General features: G+C 35.9%; 1 protein-coding gene across 1 annotated transcript in view; it reads left to right on the top strand.

The window, feature by feature from the left end:
- LOC140161228 (spectrin beta chain-like) overlaps positions 1 to 20,143 on the top strand; it is a 130,901-nt gene that overhangs the window by 28,762 nt on the left and 81,996 nt on the right. The window contains 6 exon segments of the mRNA XM_072184684.1: positions 2,012 to 2,124; positions 14,607 to 14,794; positions 16,275 to 16,500; positions 17,649 to 17,783; positions 18,572 to 18,793; positions 19,525 to 19,733. Coding sequence (XP_072040785.1) covers positions 2,012 to 2,124; positions 14,607 to 14,794; positions 16,275 to 16,500; positions 17,649 to 17,783; positions 18,572 to 18,793; positions 19,525 to 19,733 — 1,093 coding nt within the window.

The raw sequence follows: 20,143 nt of genomic DNA, 5'->3' as shown, positions 1-20,143 counted from the left end.
TTGGGTATGTATACCCAGCAAACACAAAACATTTTCGACATCATTCGCAAAGGTTAGAAAAGGTTGCAAACATTTAAATGTCGGGTTATTTAAAGGGTTATAAAGGGTATAAAACGTTTTCAAAACACTCAAAAACGTTATACTGCAAACATTCTAACATAATGTTATTTTAGTGTTGACAAAATATTTGGAAAAAACATATTTTTTACAATAACACTTTGAAAACAATAATTTAGAAATATTATTGTAGTGTGTTTTCATACAAAACGTTTTAAAACGTTATCATGACTTTTATATAACCCGACATTTAATTTACTTAAATCAAAACCCAAATGTTTAAAACAACGTTTTTTTGTGTTTGCTGGGACAACTTGGTTCGATCTACTTATCATTCTCGTTTTATCATTAAGTTATAAAGTCAGTTGCACGCGAAGTAAGTCAGATGTGAAAATAGCCATTTTATTAAAAAAATAAAATTGACTTCATGTGATATATTTTTCAAATTACAGAATTTTACCTTAAAATACTATTGAAATAATTTCATTATATTAATAATCAGTAAAATAAGAAACTACTTTATAATAAATAAGTTATATAATACTAGTTAATAAGACAAATAAAAAGGCCGTTTGATATCACCCTTTTATATATTTTTTCGTAGAGGCCTACGGTGCATGTTTAAATGGACAGTATGCATAAGAAAAAAAATATAGACCTAGTTTTATAATAATTATATTATTTTTACGTATTATTGATTTCCACTTGCCCAGCGTTACAAAAATTGAGTTAAATTGTGTTACATTACATTACGAAGTTACACTTTATAGGTAACCATATGAGAGATGTGTAACGCTAATACCATTTAATTACATCATAATTTTCTTTTCCATGAAATAATACATTTTTTGGATTTCTGAAATGGGCTCGCCCTAGTCTAATTAGGCCTAGGTCTATATATTTTGTTATCTTGATTATTATTTTATCTTTATTTTCCCTCGTTATTTAATTCTGTCTTCCTTCTTTCTTACCTTTCCTTCTTCTGTCTTTGTTTTGTTTTCGTTTCCTTTCTTCTTCTTATTCTTTCTCACTTCTTTCTGTCATTATTTATTTGATTGATTACATCCATTTTTTCAGTTTCCTTTATTTCTTTTATTTCACTTTGTCTTTCTTTTTTTATCTTCCTTTTATTCCTTCTCTTTTCTTTCTTTCTTCCTTTTATTAGTTTTCTTTCTTTCTTTCTTTCTTTCTTTCTTTCACTCCTGAACTTTTCCTTTGTTGATTTCTTTCTTTAGTTATTTCTTTCCTTCTTTGTTTATCTTTCTTTCTTTTACAAAAATCACTGGTACCGGTAAATGGCGATAAAAACATGGTACTCTCGTAGCTGAACTTCTTACCAGCGTCTGGGCTTACACTCCACGCAGTTTTTAGTTTTGGCGAAAGCGTGGCGCCAAGAACTGCGCTTGTGGACAAGATTTCACAGAAATTTCAGTTAGAAACGAGTGCGTACTAGACGCGTGGATTATACCCCTTAAATTTCAACTCTCATTTTGATTGCCATCTGCATACATTAGTTTTATCCTGTTGGTGTTTTTTACATATGCCAGTAAATTAAGTTTTATTTTGAGACATTCTATACCAAGTAGTTTCACAGTGAAAAAAAAACACTAGACAATTAATTTATGACACTTCCAACACATTAAAAAAAATATTTATAGCATTAAGACTAAATAACATTGGATTGACACCATTCCCGAATCCTAATATTCAAAGAGATCAAAATTCCAAATCTAACGTTTCATTTGTGAACCGTAATTTCACATGTAAGAAAATGTTTTTTAGTAAGTTTCAGATGAATCCGCACTCTCTCTGCATCAGGTGATCAACCATTTTTACCATTTCTTTCATGATTTTAAACAACTTTGAACTTCAATCGCAAATCTAGCAAGATGTGAACTTTTATGAGCAGTAATATATATATAATGTTTGGTTATGTTTATTTTATTTGTTGCAGATGTTGATGTTGCTAAACCAGATGAAAAGTCAGTGATGACTTATGTAGCAGCCTACTACCATTGCTTTGCTAAGATGAAATCAGAACAGACGGGTGGAAAACGCATTGCAAAGGTAAGGAGACGGGTTATCTCATAAGGAGATAGTGGTTTGTCAAGAATATAAAGGCACTTTTAGGTTTGTGGTGACTTATGTAGCAGCCTACTACCATTGCTTTGCTAAGATGGGTAGAAAATGCATTGCAAAGGTAAGTAGTCTGGTTTGTCTCTTGAGGAGACACTGGTTTGGCAGGTGCCTTTTAGATGAAATCAGAACAGACGGGTGGCAAACGCATTGCAAAGGTAAGGAGTTGGATTCATCTCATGAGGAAGCAGTGGTTGTCAAGAGTATAAAAAGGCACTTTTTGGTGACTTTAATTTGCTAAGATGAAATCAGAACAGAAGGGTGGCAAATGGATTGATAAGATAAGGAGTCTGGTTTATCTCAAGAAGTGACAGTGGTATGATAGGGGTAAGGCACTGTTGGCTTTTTGAAGATAGGCACAATTGGGATGGCGCTGCATGAAGTTGGTGTAGTCGTTTCAATTTTCCATCTTTTTAACCCAGTTGAAATGCCGACTTCCTTTTGTATGTACCGTGCTTCTAAAGACTAATGTACCATATACAGATACATTGTCAGTACATCAGATATGTCATGTGTACAACATATGATATGGATATGTATGAAACATCATAGTGTGAAGGATGCACACGTTTTAATTGCTTTACCTACAATAACTGTAATAACAACTACGCTCTCCAAACATCTTTATGACTTGGGAGGTTCTCAGTTCTTCATAATTAGCATTTTGCTGAAATTCAAGTTCAATTTGAATAATCTATAGAGGAGAGTCAAGCTGCTTTTTCAAACCTTTACCTAGCTAGTTCTAGACCCCTTGTTGATTTTAGCTTCAAAATAAGTCAACTCGGCATTTCTTACATAACATCACATTTTGAAAGGCTACAAAAATATTGTAAAACTGACATGAACAGCTTAGTTTTGATAACTATTGTAGTAGCAAGTGCTAAATCAGGAATTTATAAGAACTTGGGCAGGTAGTTTTCAACTTTCTCTTATGTATTTTATTGAATTCAGTTGCACAATTTGCTTTTCTCAAAATACTGATCTTTGCTTCCTATTTAGAGATGTGGTTTCATGTGATCAGGGGACATTGACCATAATAACCACAAAAAAGAGTAGAAGCAAGTGCTGCTTATTTCGACCTCTAAATCTTGTATGTATAACATATCTAAGTAATATTGAAATTAATATGACAGCTTGTAAGTGTAGTTTAATGTCATTTGAGGTGAGTGCTTGTACAAAGGATGAATATAATGGAACATGATAGTAATGAACGTAGATACCATAAGCAAAATTCAGGAGCTGAAGATGTGCTCTTTTGACATGGTAGTGTACTGTGGCAAACTGTATTCCCCATGTACTGCATAAAACAAAAGCAGAAAATCCAGTACTGCCTGTGGTGGTGATGAAAGAAGCAAGATATGACAGGGAATAAATGCACAAAAGTATCAAAATTTGTTTTTTAAACAATTTTGAAAAGTGTCTAGTATCATTTGCTGCTTCTAACAAGTACATTGAAAAATTCAGAATAAAGTACAGAAATTTCAGAAAGTGATCAGTTGTATTCACAATCACACTGGAATTCTCAGTTGATACTAGTAATGGGCTGAAAGAGTAACAAATGAAGAGCAGAATTGCTATACCAAAATACTCGCAGTATTGTTTAAGAAAAACATTTGTTCCTCTTAAAGTGACTGGAATATGATGCCAGTTTTTGCACAAAGTTACCAGTCTAGAAATGCTACATATAAGGAAACCTGTTTCCCAATCCACTTCATGTGCTATGTTCAACGGTATGTTATATTTGTATATGAAGTAACAGATTATGGTAAGTACAAAGGCTAGTGATACATTTGAAGTGTATAGAATGAGATTTTTCCACACATATTGTTTTCCCAGATCAATTGTTTCAGCAATATACCAGCCAGCCATACTTAAAGAATTGACCACCTGTATAAAAGCATGGAAAAATATGTATTTATCAGTGGAAAGCAGTGGATGCTGGTTTGTTGATAGCATCTTTTGACAAATGTATCCACATAAGTAGAGAACACAGCTATGATAAAACAACACTTGACAAATGCTGGTAAAAAGCTTGAACTTTGAGAGCAGAATTGATATGATTAATAGTATCAAAGGAAATAACATGCAATGTGTTGGTTTCAATAACAGCAAACCACTTGCATTCACACATTTTGAGGCATATTTGAACACAATGTCGTGTACCTTAAATTCATTTGACTTTGGTACAGGCTGAATGAGACCCAGATCTGTGAAATGTGTCAAGGTATCAATGCTAACCATACTATGATTCTGCCCCAATACCCAAAGTAAGAAGCATATTTGTTCTGTTATATTAAGTCTATTAATGCTTATTATATTTGCAAGAAGTGGGAAAAATGTTTCGGCCTCAACTTGTAATGCGTTTGTGGCTATGCCTTTCAACATACGTTTCATTGAAGTGACATCTGTAAATGTTAACTGTTTTGCCTTGAGTTGATAACCAATCAGTTCAAGAACAAATGGTATTCCAGGAATCACTTCACCTAAGTGTTCTGCTTGGAAATCTGAGAGAGGTGGATGTAAGGATTGAAGTAGAAGTTTTGAAGATGAATGAGTGAGTGGTTTGAGGTGAACTGATGGGATTGGGATCTTGCCCCTTCTAAGTCTCCAATCACTGGTTGTTATTGCAAGGATCTTGAGATGGCCAATGGTATCAAGTGCATCAAGCAGGTGTAATGTAGCCATCTCATCAATGATATACAACGGGTCTATATCATCAAATATAAGGAATGTTTCATTGGCAACTATTAAAGCAATGTGAGATGTTAAATCATCTATTTTTGATCAGATACTGTGATCTCTGAGAATCAGAGTTTGCCCTAGAGATTCAGCAAAATGACGAACTATGAACTAGAAACACTGACTTCTGGTTCACTTCCGGGTTTCCAATCCAGATTTTCGCCAAAAAGTGACGCTATTATCGACTATGTGGGCAACTTGGTAAGCTTACATGTACTACACAAGATAGCATGGAAATATCGGCATTTTTTAAACATCTTGGTTGCAAAAAGTGGTGGGGCGTTTATTTGAGGGGGGCGACTTAAATGTAATCAAATTAAAGATGCTCCTTTTTGATTAAATTACTAACTAAAAGGGAAAAAATTGTCAAACACAAATTGAAGCATAAAAAGCCTATGTAGAAAAATGCAACTTTTTTTGGCCGAAAATTTCATAAATGGCTGTATTTTGCAATGAAGATGATAAAAAGTAGCAATAAAAACCCGCTCACTTGATGCATAACTAATCAGTCTATGTTCCAAACTTTAAAAGAAGAGAATTGATCAATCCGTTTTTGGATTATACCAACATTTCTTAGGGGGGGGACTTACTTTTTTGGAACCGTTTATGTATCAATGGTGTCAAGAGCAGAATCAATGGATTGTCCCTCTATAAATTCACAATATGCAACACTGAATCCTTGCTGAATCAATTCTTGTCCAACTGTTTTTCCAACTCCAAATTGCTCGTGCAAACCTACTTCAGGAGCTTTATAATGTTTGATATAATCAAAGATAGTTCTTGTTCTCTGCCTATGAAATTATTTGGTATCAATTCAGTGGGAAAGTAGAAACATCACTATATAATTTGATGATGTGGTTTGAGATGAACTGATGGGATTGGGACCCCTTTCCATTCAATGTTCCTCTTACCGGTTGTTATTACAAGTATCTTGATATGGTCACTCCTACCAAGGGCTGATATCAGTAGAAATGTAGCTGTCTCATCAATTCTGAACAAATGGTCTACATCATCAAGTATAAGGAAGGTTTCACTGACTATTGCAGTAACCTGAGATTCTAAATCATCTAGTTTTGATGAGAAAGTTTGATATATATGAATCAGAGCTAGCCCTATAGATTTAGCAATGGTATCAAAAGCAGAATCAATGGATTGTCCCTCTTTAAATTTACAATATGCAACATTAAATCCTTGTTGCATCAATTCTTGTCCAACTTTTAGGGACAAAGATGTTTTTCCAACTCCAAATTGCCCATGCATATGTACTAGGGGAGTTTCATCATGTTCGATATAATCAATTAGCCGAGATATTTCTTGTTCTCTGCCTGTGAAATTATTTGGTATCAATTCAGTGGGAAAGTAAAAACGTAACTGTACAATATGATGATGTGGTTTGAGGTGAACTGATGGGATTGGGATACCATTCCATTCAATTTTCCATTTACTGGTAGTTATTTCAAGTATTTTGAGATGGTCTATTCTACTAAATGCTACGATCAGTTCCCATGCAGGTGTTACTTCAATTTTATATAAATGATCTACATCATCAAATATAAAGAGTGTTTTGTTAGCAACTATTGCAGCTACCTGAGATGCTAAATCATGTATTTTTAATGGGAAAGTTAGATCTCTATGAATCAGAGCTAGCCCTAGAGATTTAGCTATTGTACCAAGAGCAGAATCAATGGATTGCCCCTCTGTAAAGTTACAATATGCAACACTAAATCCTTGCTGCATCAATTCTTGTCCAACTATCAGGGACAAAGATGTTTTTCCAACTCCAAATTGCCCATGCAAAGCTACTTGGGGAGCTTTACCATGTTTGATATAATCAATTAGCTGAGATATTTCTTGTTCTCTTCCTATAAAGTCCTTTGGGATTAATTCTTCAGGAAAATGGAAAGCTGTCTGGATGGAAAGTTGCCCATTTTGGATTTCATATGAATAAAGTGTAACCATAAGCAAAATTATTATGATAATACTGATGATGTGCCATATGTATGTATGTATGAATTTTAATTTCATTTTTATGTTACGACGTAACATACAACGAAACCAATCTTTACAACTTACATCTACATCAGCTCCACAGCTACATACATAGTCATCATCAGTATCTGCTCCTGATGTTGAATCAAGCAGCCGCTCTTGAATCACATCATCTATATCTCCAGCTGCATTAATGTAACCAAGGTCACATAGGTATCTTTTGATTTTCTTGGCTATGCGTTCAAAATCACTGCGAGTTAGATGTGTGTTATTGTTCACGTGTGATATTTCATTCCTGATTTTTCTAAGTTCGTCAACAGCAGTTATTATATTAACTGCATTGGAGTTATGCAAACGTTGTCCAATTGAATCCGAATATAGGAAAACAAAAAACAAACCAGTGAGGTCCCAGTCATTGCTGTCACCCGAGTTCTTCAGTGTTTTCCTTGCCTTTGTCTTCTCCAAGTTAAGTAAGTCTTGAAAACTGCTGTCGTTATCTTGCCAAGGAATATGTGGATAGAATTGGTTCCATTTTTGATTGAACAAATTTCTGAGATATGGTGCAACAATATGGTTGAGGATGAACACCAGTGTGCTGTGTCGATTCATTGTGGCTCCTTTCTGAAATTAATATTCGGATGTGTTGACATTGGAAACTTTGGTTACAGAGAGAGAGCGTGCGTAGGCATTTAACAGAAAATGCAGATGTTCATATTAACTTTACATTCCAACCATAGACCTTACTACAATGGAGGACCATCCTGTATAAGCTGACATGTGCAATTGACTGAAAACAGCCTATAAGTCCATTTTTAAAAAGGGTCAAATCAGAAGAAAAAAATCACATCCATGTTTTCGGTCCAGTACAGAGTCCTCGGTTAAATAAATGTAGGGGTGTATGTGGGCAGAGTGCATTTGTAATCACCTTCAAAAGAGGACGTCAGTGTGATGCGCTACATTCCGCATTGTAAATATGTGCAATGGGTTGCAAATAATATAAATAAATATTAAGGAGAATGTCCTCTATCAGTGATCAAAACATAATATGTGACACGATCTGGTCCATGGGGGCCAAATGCGGCAAATTTGAAACTGAGATAAAGGCAAAAATATGGATTTAAAAAAAAAACCATCAAAAAATACACATCACAAAACCTCGTAACTTTAGAACCAAGTATTCTAGACCTTCAGTGTTTTCAGTATATGATAGCTTAATGGTTGTATAAGGTAATAATTATAGTAACTCAATTTTCAAAAATGCCTCCTTTGGCCCCCATGGTGTCACATAATATATATATCCTTGATTGATAGGTTAAAATACAATGTCATAAAAATCATGTATGATTTGTGTTAACAATTAGCTGGTGAAAGTCCTGAAGTAATATCCTCGTTTGCATAGTCATTTGGGGGTTATTTGACGTAAGGAGGGACCCATTTGTAAACAATGTCAGTCAGGGACATACAAGAAAAGGCCATATAACTGAGGACACACAAGAATTGCAGTCATTTGCGCTTGCTGGATGGTGTGGATAGAGGATAGATCAAAGGTAGTATAAAAAACTATTAAAAAAAAACTATCCAATATTGGAGGGTGTAGGGTCAGTCCATACTGTGGCAAATAAAACAAAAAAAGATAAAGCCAATTAAACTCAAATATATTGGCACCAGTAAGGTGAACAGTTTGCTGATGTTTACCCCCAGATGAAATAAGGCACATTTTACTCAAAAGTTTTGCTAGGCATATCCGTCAGGAGTATCTCCATTTATTTGTAATCCAGAATTGGATTTAACTTCAACTTATCCAATAAAATACGGACCAAAAGGGTCCGTTCAATACATCAAACGTAGCCTAACTTCTCAAGAGAAATTTACATACATTTATTGAGTCAATCCTTTAATATAAATACCTTAGAAAAGTGCATAACATTAATCCTACTTTCCTGAAGCCGGGAACATTCAGGAAAGTAATCTGGATATTTGACATAATTTCGTTCAACTTCTCATGCACTATTTCTCAAATATATCAGTAACGAATTATTACTATTGTAAACACTTATGCAATTACCTATGGTGATCAAATTATTTTCATATAATTGGCTTTAAGATGAAATTTTTGTGGCCATGTCCCTTTTTTTTTAACCATCTAAACACAGTGTACCTGCAGTAACCTGCTTACCCGTAAGATACAGCCCTCTCGGGAATTTCCCGAGCCTATGCTTAAATTACTTACCCGTAAGGTACGGGGCCTCTCAAAACAAGGTATGGCCCAACTTCTCACAGAGAAGTTAACCCAAATTAATTCCTTGTGAGATACGGGGCCCTCCAGGGAATTTCCCCGAGCCCTTTAATTTACACACACACAAGTGCGGCCTAATTTTCCCCCTCGCAGAGAAGTTAACCCAAATTAAATCCTTGTAAGGTACATAAATGAATGAAATGAAGAAATGAATGATTGCATTAATAAATGAATGAAACATGAATGACCATGGTGCCCTCCAGGAAATTTCCCACAAACCCCTTTTGCCCACACACAAGTGTGGCCCAACTTCTCAGAGAGAAGTTAACCCGAATTAAATCCTTGAAAGATACGTAAATGAATGAAAGAAATGACTACATGAATGAATAAATGAAAATGAATGAATATGGGGCACACCACGAATTTAAGCGAGACCTTTTGCACACACACTTGTGGCCCGACTTCTCGCAGAGAAGTTAACCCAAATTAATTCGTTGTAAGCTACGGGGCCCCCAGGAAATTTGCTTAACCCTTTTGCACACACACAAGTGTGGCCCAACTTCTCTTTTTGCAGAGAAGTTAACCCAAATTAATTCCTCGAAGATATGGGGCCCTCCGGAATTTCCCGGCCCTATTGCACACACACAAGTGTGGTCCCACCTCTTTTCTCACAGAGAGGTTAGCCCAAATTAATTTATTGTAACTAACGGGACCTCCAGGAAATTTCAAACATGCTCAAAGTATGGCCCAACTTCTTAAAAAGAAGTTAACAACAATGTATTAACCGGCAAGTTACAAAGCCCTTTTCCAGGGATTTCCTGAACCCCTAGATCTGTGTACTTACCCAAATGAGGACTCCCTCCCAAAAGAAGTTTATAACTTGTGAACTTATTGAATCCACTCCCTTGGTCAATTAACGCCCTCTCTTCCTGGCAGTTTGCCATTACCTAGAGGCTACCATTAACAACGCATATTTCAATACACTTTTGGTATGTGATCCTCAATATCCCATACAATATGGGGCCTCCCAGTCGACTACTGCTCCCCGATAAAATTGAATACTGGAATATGAGAACAAAAAAATTTTGGGTGTGGTGGGTGGGAAAATGTTTCCATTACCAAATTTCAGAAACATCTTACTCCTTTCAAGACAGATATCCTTATGGCCTTATCCTGGAAAACTGGGCGGGTCAAGAATGTCATTGACCACTTCCCATTGGCCACCGCAAACAATAGATCCTAAACATCACTGGCCTTTGCAAAATGCCATTACTAGGCAACCAATCAATAAATCAATCAATTGGATTTGCCCAGGCACTGGTTTTGGACTAGCCTATTTCCCAGGAGGTAAATCTGTTTATTGTATAGATACAATTAACTTTATTATGTGTATGTAGGTGTGTGAGGTGCATACATGTTTACCGCCAAACACTTTTTATTATTTGGATTTTCATACATCCAACCAACCGACCCTGACTTTGGAGCTTTAAGAGCAATAAAAACTTTTAGGCAATAATCAAATACTCACCTGTGCTCAGATGTGTCAATTGCATAAAATGGTGTAGATAATCAACCAATGTTGCCCTAGTTGAAAACTACATTTGTCCAAACAAGGTGGTCCGGTAGTACAATACTGCAAATAATCATTCTGGGACAGCGCTAGTTGAAAACTACATTTGTCCAAACAAGGTGGTCCGGTAGTACAATACTGCAAATAATCATTCTGGGACAGGGCTAGTTGAAAACTACATTTGTCCAAAGGTCCGGTAGTACAATACTGCAAATAATCATTCTGGGACAGCGCTAGTTGAAAACTACATTTGTCCAAACAAGGTGGCCCGGTAGTACAATACTGCAAATAATCATTCTGGGACAGGGCTAGTTGAAAACTACATTTGTCCAAACAAGGTGGTCCGGTAGTACAATACTGCAAATAATCATTCTGGGACAGGGCTAGTTGAAAACTACATTTGTCCAAACAAGGTGGTCCGCTAGTACAATGCTTCAAATAATTATACTGAGACAGCGCTAGTTGAAAACTACATTTATCCAAATGAGGTGGTCCGCTAGTACAAGGCTTCAAATAATTATACTGAGACAGCGCTAGTTGAAAACTACATTTGTCCAAACGAGGTGGTCCGCTAGTACAATGCTGCAAATAATCATACTGAGATAGCGCTAGTTGAAAACTACATTTATCCAAACGAGGTGGTCCGCTAGTACACTGCTGCAAATAATCATACTGAGATGGTGCTAATTGAAAACTACATTTGGTCCAAGCCAGGGCAATATCGCTGATAACCAAAAACCAAGACAGTGTTGGATGAGAACTACTTTAGGTCCAAGCAGAACTGGTCTGCTGGTGTAATATTGCAGATGACCAAACCATGGCAGAGTGGAAAACTACTTGGAAGCTGAGCTGTTGTGCTAGTACAGTGTTACAAATACTTAAACCAAGTTATCGCAAGTTGAAAACTACATTTGTCCAAGATGAGGTGGTATGCCAGTACAAGGTTGCAAATAATCAACCAAGTTATTAAGTGCCAGTTAAAAACGACTTTTAGTCCAAGCTGGGCTGACTTGCGAGTACAATGTTTGTTCCAAATAATCACACCGAAACAGGGTTACTTAAAAACTATGTTTGGTCCAAGATAAGCTGGTCTGCGAGTAAATTTTCATTCCAAATAATCAAACCGAAACAGGGTTAGTTGAAAACTACTTGTCCAAGATGAGCTGGTCTGTGAGTAAATTTTCATTCCAAATAATCAAACCGAAACAGGGTTAGTTGAAAACTATGTGAGTCCAAGCTGAGCTGGTCTGCAAGTAAAATGTTAATTCTAAATCAAAACAAAACGGTTAGTCGAAGATACTTTTAGTCCAAGCTGAGCTGGTCTGCTAGTACAGTGTTCGTTCCAAACAATCAAACCAAAACAGTGTTAGTTGAAAACTAGTTTTGGTCCAAGCTGTGCTGGTCTGTAAGTAAATTTTTCATTTTTCATTCCAAATAATCAAACTAAAACAGGGTTAGTTGAAAACTACTTTAGTTCAAGCTGAGCTGGTCTGCGAGTGAAATATTCATTCTAAATCGAACAAAAACGGTTTGTCAAAAGCTACTTTTGGTCCAAGAGGAGCTGGTCTACAAGTACAATGTTCGTTCCAAATAATCAAACCAAAGCAGTGTTAGTTGAAAACTACTTTTTGTCCAAGATGAGCCTGCCTGCTAGTATATTTATTCAATGAATAGTAAAACCAAATCAGTGCTAGCTGAAGACTACTGATAAATTGACCTGGTCTGCTAACAGCTTCAGACTACCTTCCAAACATTAAAATTAACAAAGTAAATTAGCATACAATACATATATCATAACAAATCAAGCTAGGACAAGGTCTAGTTATAAGTAAATAATAGGAATATTCATAACTGATGAGTTATGTTCAGACATTATCTTGAAAAAAATCCCTTTTACAAAAATAGCAGATTTGTAAACAACCACAAAGTTGAAATAATCTCAGTTATCAAACAGGTCAAAGGTAAACTAGCTGTGCGATCATAGAAATCATAGCCAATGATAGTCAACATTTGGAGATTGTATTATTTTGCTTGAACCAGCAGCTTGATGTTTATTTGCAATTCAGCATTATCTTGTTTATTTTATCATTTATTCAAATAAACAAGGTCAAGTGTGGTATAACTTTAGAATGTATGCCTCATAATCATTAGAAAGTGTTTTCGAGCGACAGGGGCAGTTGTATGTGTTGTTTCCTTGAGCTGGACAACATTGATTGCTCCCTCTACCAAATGGGTACCAGCTTTTATGCTAGGAAGGTAAACAAAAGAGATGAGCAATCCAGGATGCACTACAAATCAGGACCACCCTATTTACCTAGCTTAACTGTCTTTAAGATGATTGATTCCATGATCCTAACTCTACCAGATACCACAAAATGTCACAACATTTGTGCCTCACCTTGAACAGGACATGTTGGACAACACATAAGACATTCCCACCCAAATAAGCTCCATATTCCTACCAAGTAACAATGAACCAAAAATACAATTTAAAAGAATTGTGGGCTATTTATCTTAAATAATGCTTGCATCACCTGGTTCTCCCTATAACTTGCTTGCTGCATGGGCACCTGCTATATTTTCAACTTGGGTCAATTAGGATCGGATGTCACACCTGTAGCTGTTCACTAAGAATTTGATTTTTGTATACAATTATGGAAAGTTAATATGTAATTTGGCAAATATCTTGTCCAAACAAGGTGGTCCGGTAGTACAATACTGCAAATAATCATTCTGGGACAGGGCTAGTTGAAAACTACATTTGTCCAAAGGTCCGGTAGTACAATACTGCAAATAATCATTCTGGGACAGCGCTAGTTGAAAACTACATTTGTCCAAACAAGGTGGTCCGGTAGTACAATACTGCAAATAATCATTCTGGGACAGGGCTAGTTGAAAACTACATTTGTCCAAAGGTCCGGTAGTACAATACTGCAAATAATCATTCTGGGACAGGGCTAGTTGAAAACTACATTTGTCCAAACAAGGTGGTCCGCTAGATTTGTAAACAACCACAAAGTTGAAATAATCTCAGTTATCAAACAGGTCAAAGGTAAACTAGCTGTGCGATCATAGAAATCATAGCCAATGATAGTCAACATTTGGAGATTGTATTATTTTGCTCGAACCAGCAGCTTGATGTTTATTTGCAATTCAGCATTATCTTGTTTATTTTATCATTTATTCAAATAAACAAGGTCAAGTGTGGTATAACTTTAGAATGTATGCCTCATAATCATTAGAAAGTGTTTTCGAGCGACAGGGGCAGTTGTATGTGTTGTTTCCTTGAGCTGGACAACATTGATTGCTCCCTCTACCAAATGGGTACCAGCTTTTATGCTAGGAAGGTAAACAAAAGAGATTTTTGTATACAATTATGGAAAGTTAATATGTAATTTGGCAAATATCTTGTCCAAACAAGGTGGTCCGGTCAATTATGGAAAGTTAATATGTAATTTGGCAAATATCTTCATTTCTTTGCTCATCAATTCATTCGTTCATTTGTTCATATTATTCATTTACATTTCAATCTATACTACAAGCAGTGTTTACTCAGAGGCCGTATGTCTCAATTTTGGCCCAGTGAAAATTATTTTTGTCTCACAAAAATTTGTAATGCTGTATTACAATTAGTGAATTAGGGAATTACTGGGCCAAAATTGGGCCAATTTGGGAAGAAAATGTGTCATTTGGCGCACCCAATTTCCAGAGAGAGTAAACACTGACTACAAGGTGAAGGGATTGAAACCCAACAATTAAATTTTTACCCTTGGTATCATGTATTTGCCCCATTTATCCTTTTTATCAACTAGCATTAGAAAACTTTGTACATATAAATTGCTTTTATATGTTTGTTTGTTGGTTGGTTTTTCTTCACAGATTGTGGGCCAATTGATGGAAGTAGACCAGTTGCAACATGAATATGAAGACCTCGTCAGCAACCTATTAGAATGGATCCACAATAAGATAACACAACTCAAAGATCATAAATTTCCTAACTCCTTAGATGGGATCCAACATAAAATGCAAGACTTTAAACAGTATAGGACAGAGGAAAAACCCCCTAAGTAAGTATTCCATTTCCATTGGTTACTGTTCTCTTATTTTTACAGTGTGATGCTAATCATTTTATCAGGGATGTAAATCTTCCGGAAATGTAAAAAAATATATATTTAATTTTTTTTTTTTTTTTTTTTTTGCATTTCTGGAATTGGATGATGATAATTCATCATAAAAAGAGCCAAAAAAGGGGGTGATACCTGCAGCCTATTCCCCGGACAACCCCCCTAAATGTTCAATACCATGTGCAAGGCCTTAGCCACCTGTCCAATGACCGGTGGAAGCTCTATAGTCCGACGGATCTTTATTCCGACGGTTCTTTAATCTGACGGTTCTTTATTACGAAGGTTCTTTATTCCGATGGTTCTTTATTTCGAATGTTCTATAGTCCGTATTTTGAAAAAGGTTCTTTAGTCCGAATATAAAAATAGGCTCTATAGTCCGAATTTAAAAAAGGGTTCTGTAGACCGAATATGGAACTAGGCTCTATAGTCCGAATTTAAAAAAGGTTCTATAGTCCGAAATTGCAAAAGGGTTCTATAGTCCCAAACGGATACCGTGTTCTTTAGTCCGAATTGGTAAACAGGTTCTATAGTCCGAATTTTATTTTCATCATTTGTTTCAGTGTCAAATCATCATTCATTTATTCATTCTTGATTTCGTTCAATATTTTTTTCATTAGCTCTTTCTTAAAATCCCTTTCTCATTTTTGTTTGTTCTATATTCAAATTTCTTTCGTTCTATCTTTATTATATTATTTCTTTCTTTTCCTTATTCTTTCTGTAATGTTCATTATTTGCAATTTCGGACTATAAAACCCTTTTTTAAATTCAGACTATAGAGCCTATTTTCATATTCGGACTAGAGAACCATTTTTAAAATTTGGATTAAAGAACCTCTTTTAATATTCAGATTAGGGAACCTTTTTTAAAATTCGGACTATAGAACCTTCGAGATAAAGAATCGTCGGAATAAAGAACCTCTTTTAAATTTTTTTCGGACTAGAGAACCTCTTTTAAAATTCAGACTAGCGAATGCTATGAACACATGTTCGGCCTAGCGAACCTTCGGACTAAAGAACCTTCGGATTATAGAAGCGTCGGATTATAGAGCTGTCCCCCAAGGACCAGATGGATTTTCAGGAAATTGATATGTTGCCCATTTTTACCTTATAAAAAACTATAAGGGTATGATATAAGGAGATGCCAATAATGAGAAGTAAAGTGAAATAGAAAAAGGTACATTTGGAAGATACGGATAAATCAATTCTTAGCACATGTTCACTAATTTATAATCTTTTCGTGTAAAATTTTTGATGAGAGCGAATTTTAAGAGTATACCGTGTATTGTTGAAATGCACTTAGCACTTATTGGCTGATGAGGTGATCTACTGTTGCCGAGTGGAAATTTTTTAATGAACTTTGCGCTGTGAGACAGGATGCAAACACACTGTTATCATTATTCCCTATTTGTCTTTATATATCATAGATATGTCGAAAGAGGCAACATAGAAGCCACCTATTTCAGTATACAAACCAAAATCCGAGCCCAGAGAATGAGACCCTACCAGCCGACAGAGGGCAAACTCACCAGTGATGTAGAAAAAGCATGGAAAAAGTTGGAAAAGGCTGAACATGACAGGGAGTTGGCTCTCAGGGGGGAGTTGGCACGGCAAGAAAAACTAGAAAGGCTGGCAGAGAAGTTTAACAGAAAGGTGAGAAATTAGTTGAATAATTTCATAAAAACCCAATTGTAGAAGTAACATTATACATGTATATATGACAATATTATGACCAGATCGTAATACAGTAAGCCAAAAAATTAAGGTACCAGTTATGTTCACCTCTGTATATCCTAAATAAATACAAGTATATTAAAATTAAAACAAGCAGCTAATACCTGAACTCTTTAGCTCTGATTCAAGACCTTATTTATTGAAATTGGTTGCGAATTAAAGAAACAGTGATCTAAAACCTACCAAAGAGACAAAATCAAAAGTTGCCCTTTGTGTAGTAAGCATGACGCTAGTTTTAACGTGCTAATCAATGGAAGCACGGCGCTAGTTCCCTTGTTCTCGAACGGTTTGTGTACAAATCAATAGCGCATGCAATGGAGGAAACTTAAATTGGCATCTTCCTTGTGGTTTTGGATCGTCGTGTCTTATTTCTTAAACAATTTCAACGAATGAGGTCTTAAATTCGAGCTAAAAGATGCAGCTATTGGCTGCTGGTTCCAATAGTGACATATCTTTTTTTGTGTAAAATATACAGGGGGTAAACATAACTGGTACCTTAATTTTTTGGCTTACTGCAGGTGATAATTATTTGGTTTATGTAACTGCCCGAGTCAGTTCGGTCTCAACTTATTTCCCTGTATATTCGCAAAAGTGCAGTTCTTGTAAGTTCTATGCCCAGCTGTGTGTTCTATATGTACATATCAATCCATGATGTTATGAGTCCCGCCTATTACAAGTTGATTATAATATATAGTCTAATTTTGTTTTGAAATGATGTTGCTGTAGCTTTTTTTAAATGTTTCTCAATTTAATTTAATTTTTTTATTTCTTTAAAAACAATTTTGAGCCAAAATTCAATAAAAAAAATATTGCATAGCCAGCTTTATTTTAATTTTTTTGCATAGGATTTAAGGCTCTGGGCAAATGTTGCAGAGACGAGCCTTTTTTAGGCGTAATGATTTTATGCAAATTTGTTTGTGCATCAACAATCAATAATGTATAATCCAGCAATGTGATGCATCTAGGGCTTCAAGAATATATTTTTTACAATTAAGTGCCAGTCACTACCAGTAGTTAAGTATAATGCAGATTTAACTTGTTATAAACAAAATGTTTGTTTTATTTAGGCATTGTTAAGGGAGTCTTGGGTAGAGGACATGACAACTGTACTACAAGAGAGTGTTATCCCCAGTAGTAATTATCAAGCTGTAGATGCTGCCACCAAGAGACACGAAGCCATCACTGCTGATGTCATGGCCAGGGTAAGAAAATCATTGAAAAGTTCGAGTTATTTTCTAATAATAAATGCACAGAGAAACTTCCAAAGCTAAGCTGCTTCAGTAAATGTGACAAGATGAAGCCAAATTCTGCGGGTATAGCTTTTTACCTATCATTTGTTGCTGTCTAGTCTGGGACTGTTTGCTACGATCTGGTAAGGTCAGGGGATTTTCGCCACTAGTCGGAGAAAGTCTGGATCTAAATTTACTCTGGTTAGGAAATTAATTTGGGGTACGATAAGTAAAAACATGTATCGGTCTGTTAAAGTAAAACAATTCAAGTGATTGTGAATACCGACCACTGTCTGAAGATCACTGTGATGGGTAGGCACTTGGTAGTATGTCATTTGTTTTGAGTTTGACCTGTGCAGTGAACATACACTGATGGCGGTGATTGTATACCAAAAGTACAATACAATGTACATGTGTACACTGGTGCAATCTTAGTGATTGTAATTGTCAATGTCGGATGGAGGGATCAAATTCTTGATGATGTTAACATGCGTTTGTAGTTGTCCAATCCTTCTGAGAGGACAATATCTGGTAGGGTTAGAAGTCATGGGGAAATATCTGGGTGAAGAAAAGCACTAATTTCTTGGATCAGGTTAGATTGAACTATTTGGGTAGAAAAGAATAAAAATGACTTTAGTCCAAATTGTGATCAAGGTTATTTGATACTATAGATATAGCTCTTGCATCACTTATGTCTGCTGAATTTGCTAAATGATTCTTTGATTACATCTCAATTTTTCCTTACCCTTTATGCTACACAGAAAGACCGCTTTGTTGATCTTAGCAACATGTGCCGAGAGTTGATCCAGGAGAAATACCGTAGCTCTGATGGGTTACACAAGAAAGAAAAAGACATCTCAAGGAAATGGCAGGACCTGATGGATCTACTTGCCAATAGACAACATGTGTTACAAGGATTCAGTGACCTGATGGGAATGTTTAGGGAAATTGAAAGCATTACGGCAGAAATGAAAGACATTGAGGTAGGTATGTCAGGCATATAGTACAACCCTGCCTATTACAGTAGAGTTGGGTATTTCTGCTGATGTGATGAGTAAAATGTGTATGTAATAGACTGACTCTACTCTTGAAGTTCCCCTACTACCCATGTAAAATTTGGTATGTCATGGATGTACTAAGAGTCGCTGCAGTTTTACTTCCAAGATTTTTCAATTTTGTTTTATGTTGCAGAAAATGTGCACTTCTGCTTGTAATGAGCAGAAGTAGTCTTGTTTGCATATAATTTCTCACTATTGCTGAAGTAACAACAAATATGACTTGTGAAACAGACTAACAATAACTACTACCATTGCTATTTTCTTTTTCACAAAAGCATAAGTTCTGTGATTAACTAACTACAATCAGCAGAAATTAATTGTACACATTTGAATGATATATGAATTTCAAAACTGGGCCTTAAATATATACCCTTTAAAGAATGGCGTGTCCAGAGGGGACTTTGGGGGCTGAAGCCCCTCGCACTTTGTTAAAAATAATGTAAAATCAGCCGTTTTTGGGCGATTTTAGCCATTAAGCCCCCCGCATAACTCTGAAAGCCCCTCTGAGCCCCCCACAGGAACAGATCCTAGACACACCGGTGCCTTGCAATATTATATTATGTATATTATTATTATAACTTATTTCATTTGGATTTGCGCTTAGAAATAGTTATTTGATCAGCTCAATAACATATACATTCCATTAAATCTTCTAGGTTGGTTTACAATCAGAAGACTGTGGCAAACAGCTTCTTGGTGTACGGGATTTAATACAGCGACACGCCTTAGTGGAGACGCAAATCAAAACTCAGGGAAGACGAGTCAGTGATGTCAACAAGAAAGCCGAGGGTTATGTAAAAGGGAAGCATCCTGAGAGCAAAATCATAACCAAAAGAGTGGCTAAACTGAATATGGAATACCAAAAGTAAGTGATGTTTATCAATGAGTTTGAACATAGACCTTCAAAAATGAAGGCATAATGGTATGAAACATATTTATAACAGCTTCTATTTGAGCTTGGATGAAACATTTCTAGAATATAATGACATGTGGTTATGCTTTATTTGGGTGTATGTATCATTTGCATCTGAAGGGTAATTGCAGCACTCCTAGTTGAGTCAGGCGAGCAGAATGAGGTGTGCGCATGTGGATTTGATTAGCCGTCTTTCTGGTTGATGTTCTCATTGACTGCTTCTGTGAATTTTAGTCTGAACATAAGATTAGACGTAGGGGTATACCTCAAATTTTCGGTCACAACTTCTTGATGAGGCTGGAAACCCAAGTTTGGGATCAGTGACCTTTTGGACACTTGAACCCAACAGTTTGTTTTATACT

The sequence above is a fragment of the Amphiura filiformis genome, chromosome 1 (genome assembly GCF_039555335.1).
Source record: "Amphiura filiformis chromosome 1, Afil_fr2py, whole genome shotgun sequence".
Lineage (NCBI taxonomy): Eukaryota > Metazoa > Echinodermata > Ophiuroidea > Amphilepidida > Amphiuridae > Amphiura > Amphiura filiformis.
The sequence above is the reverse complement of the archived record's forward strand: the minus strand, read 5'-3'. Positions and strand labels throughout refer to the sequence as shown.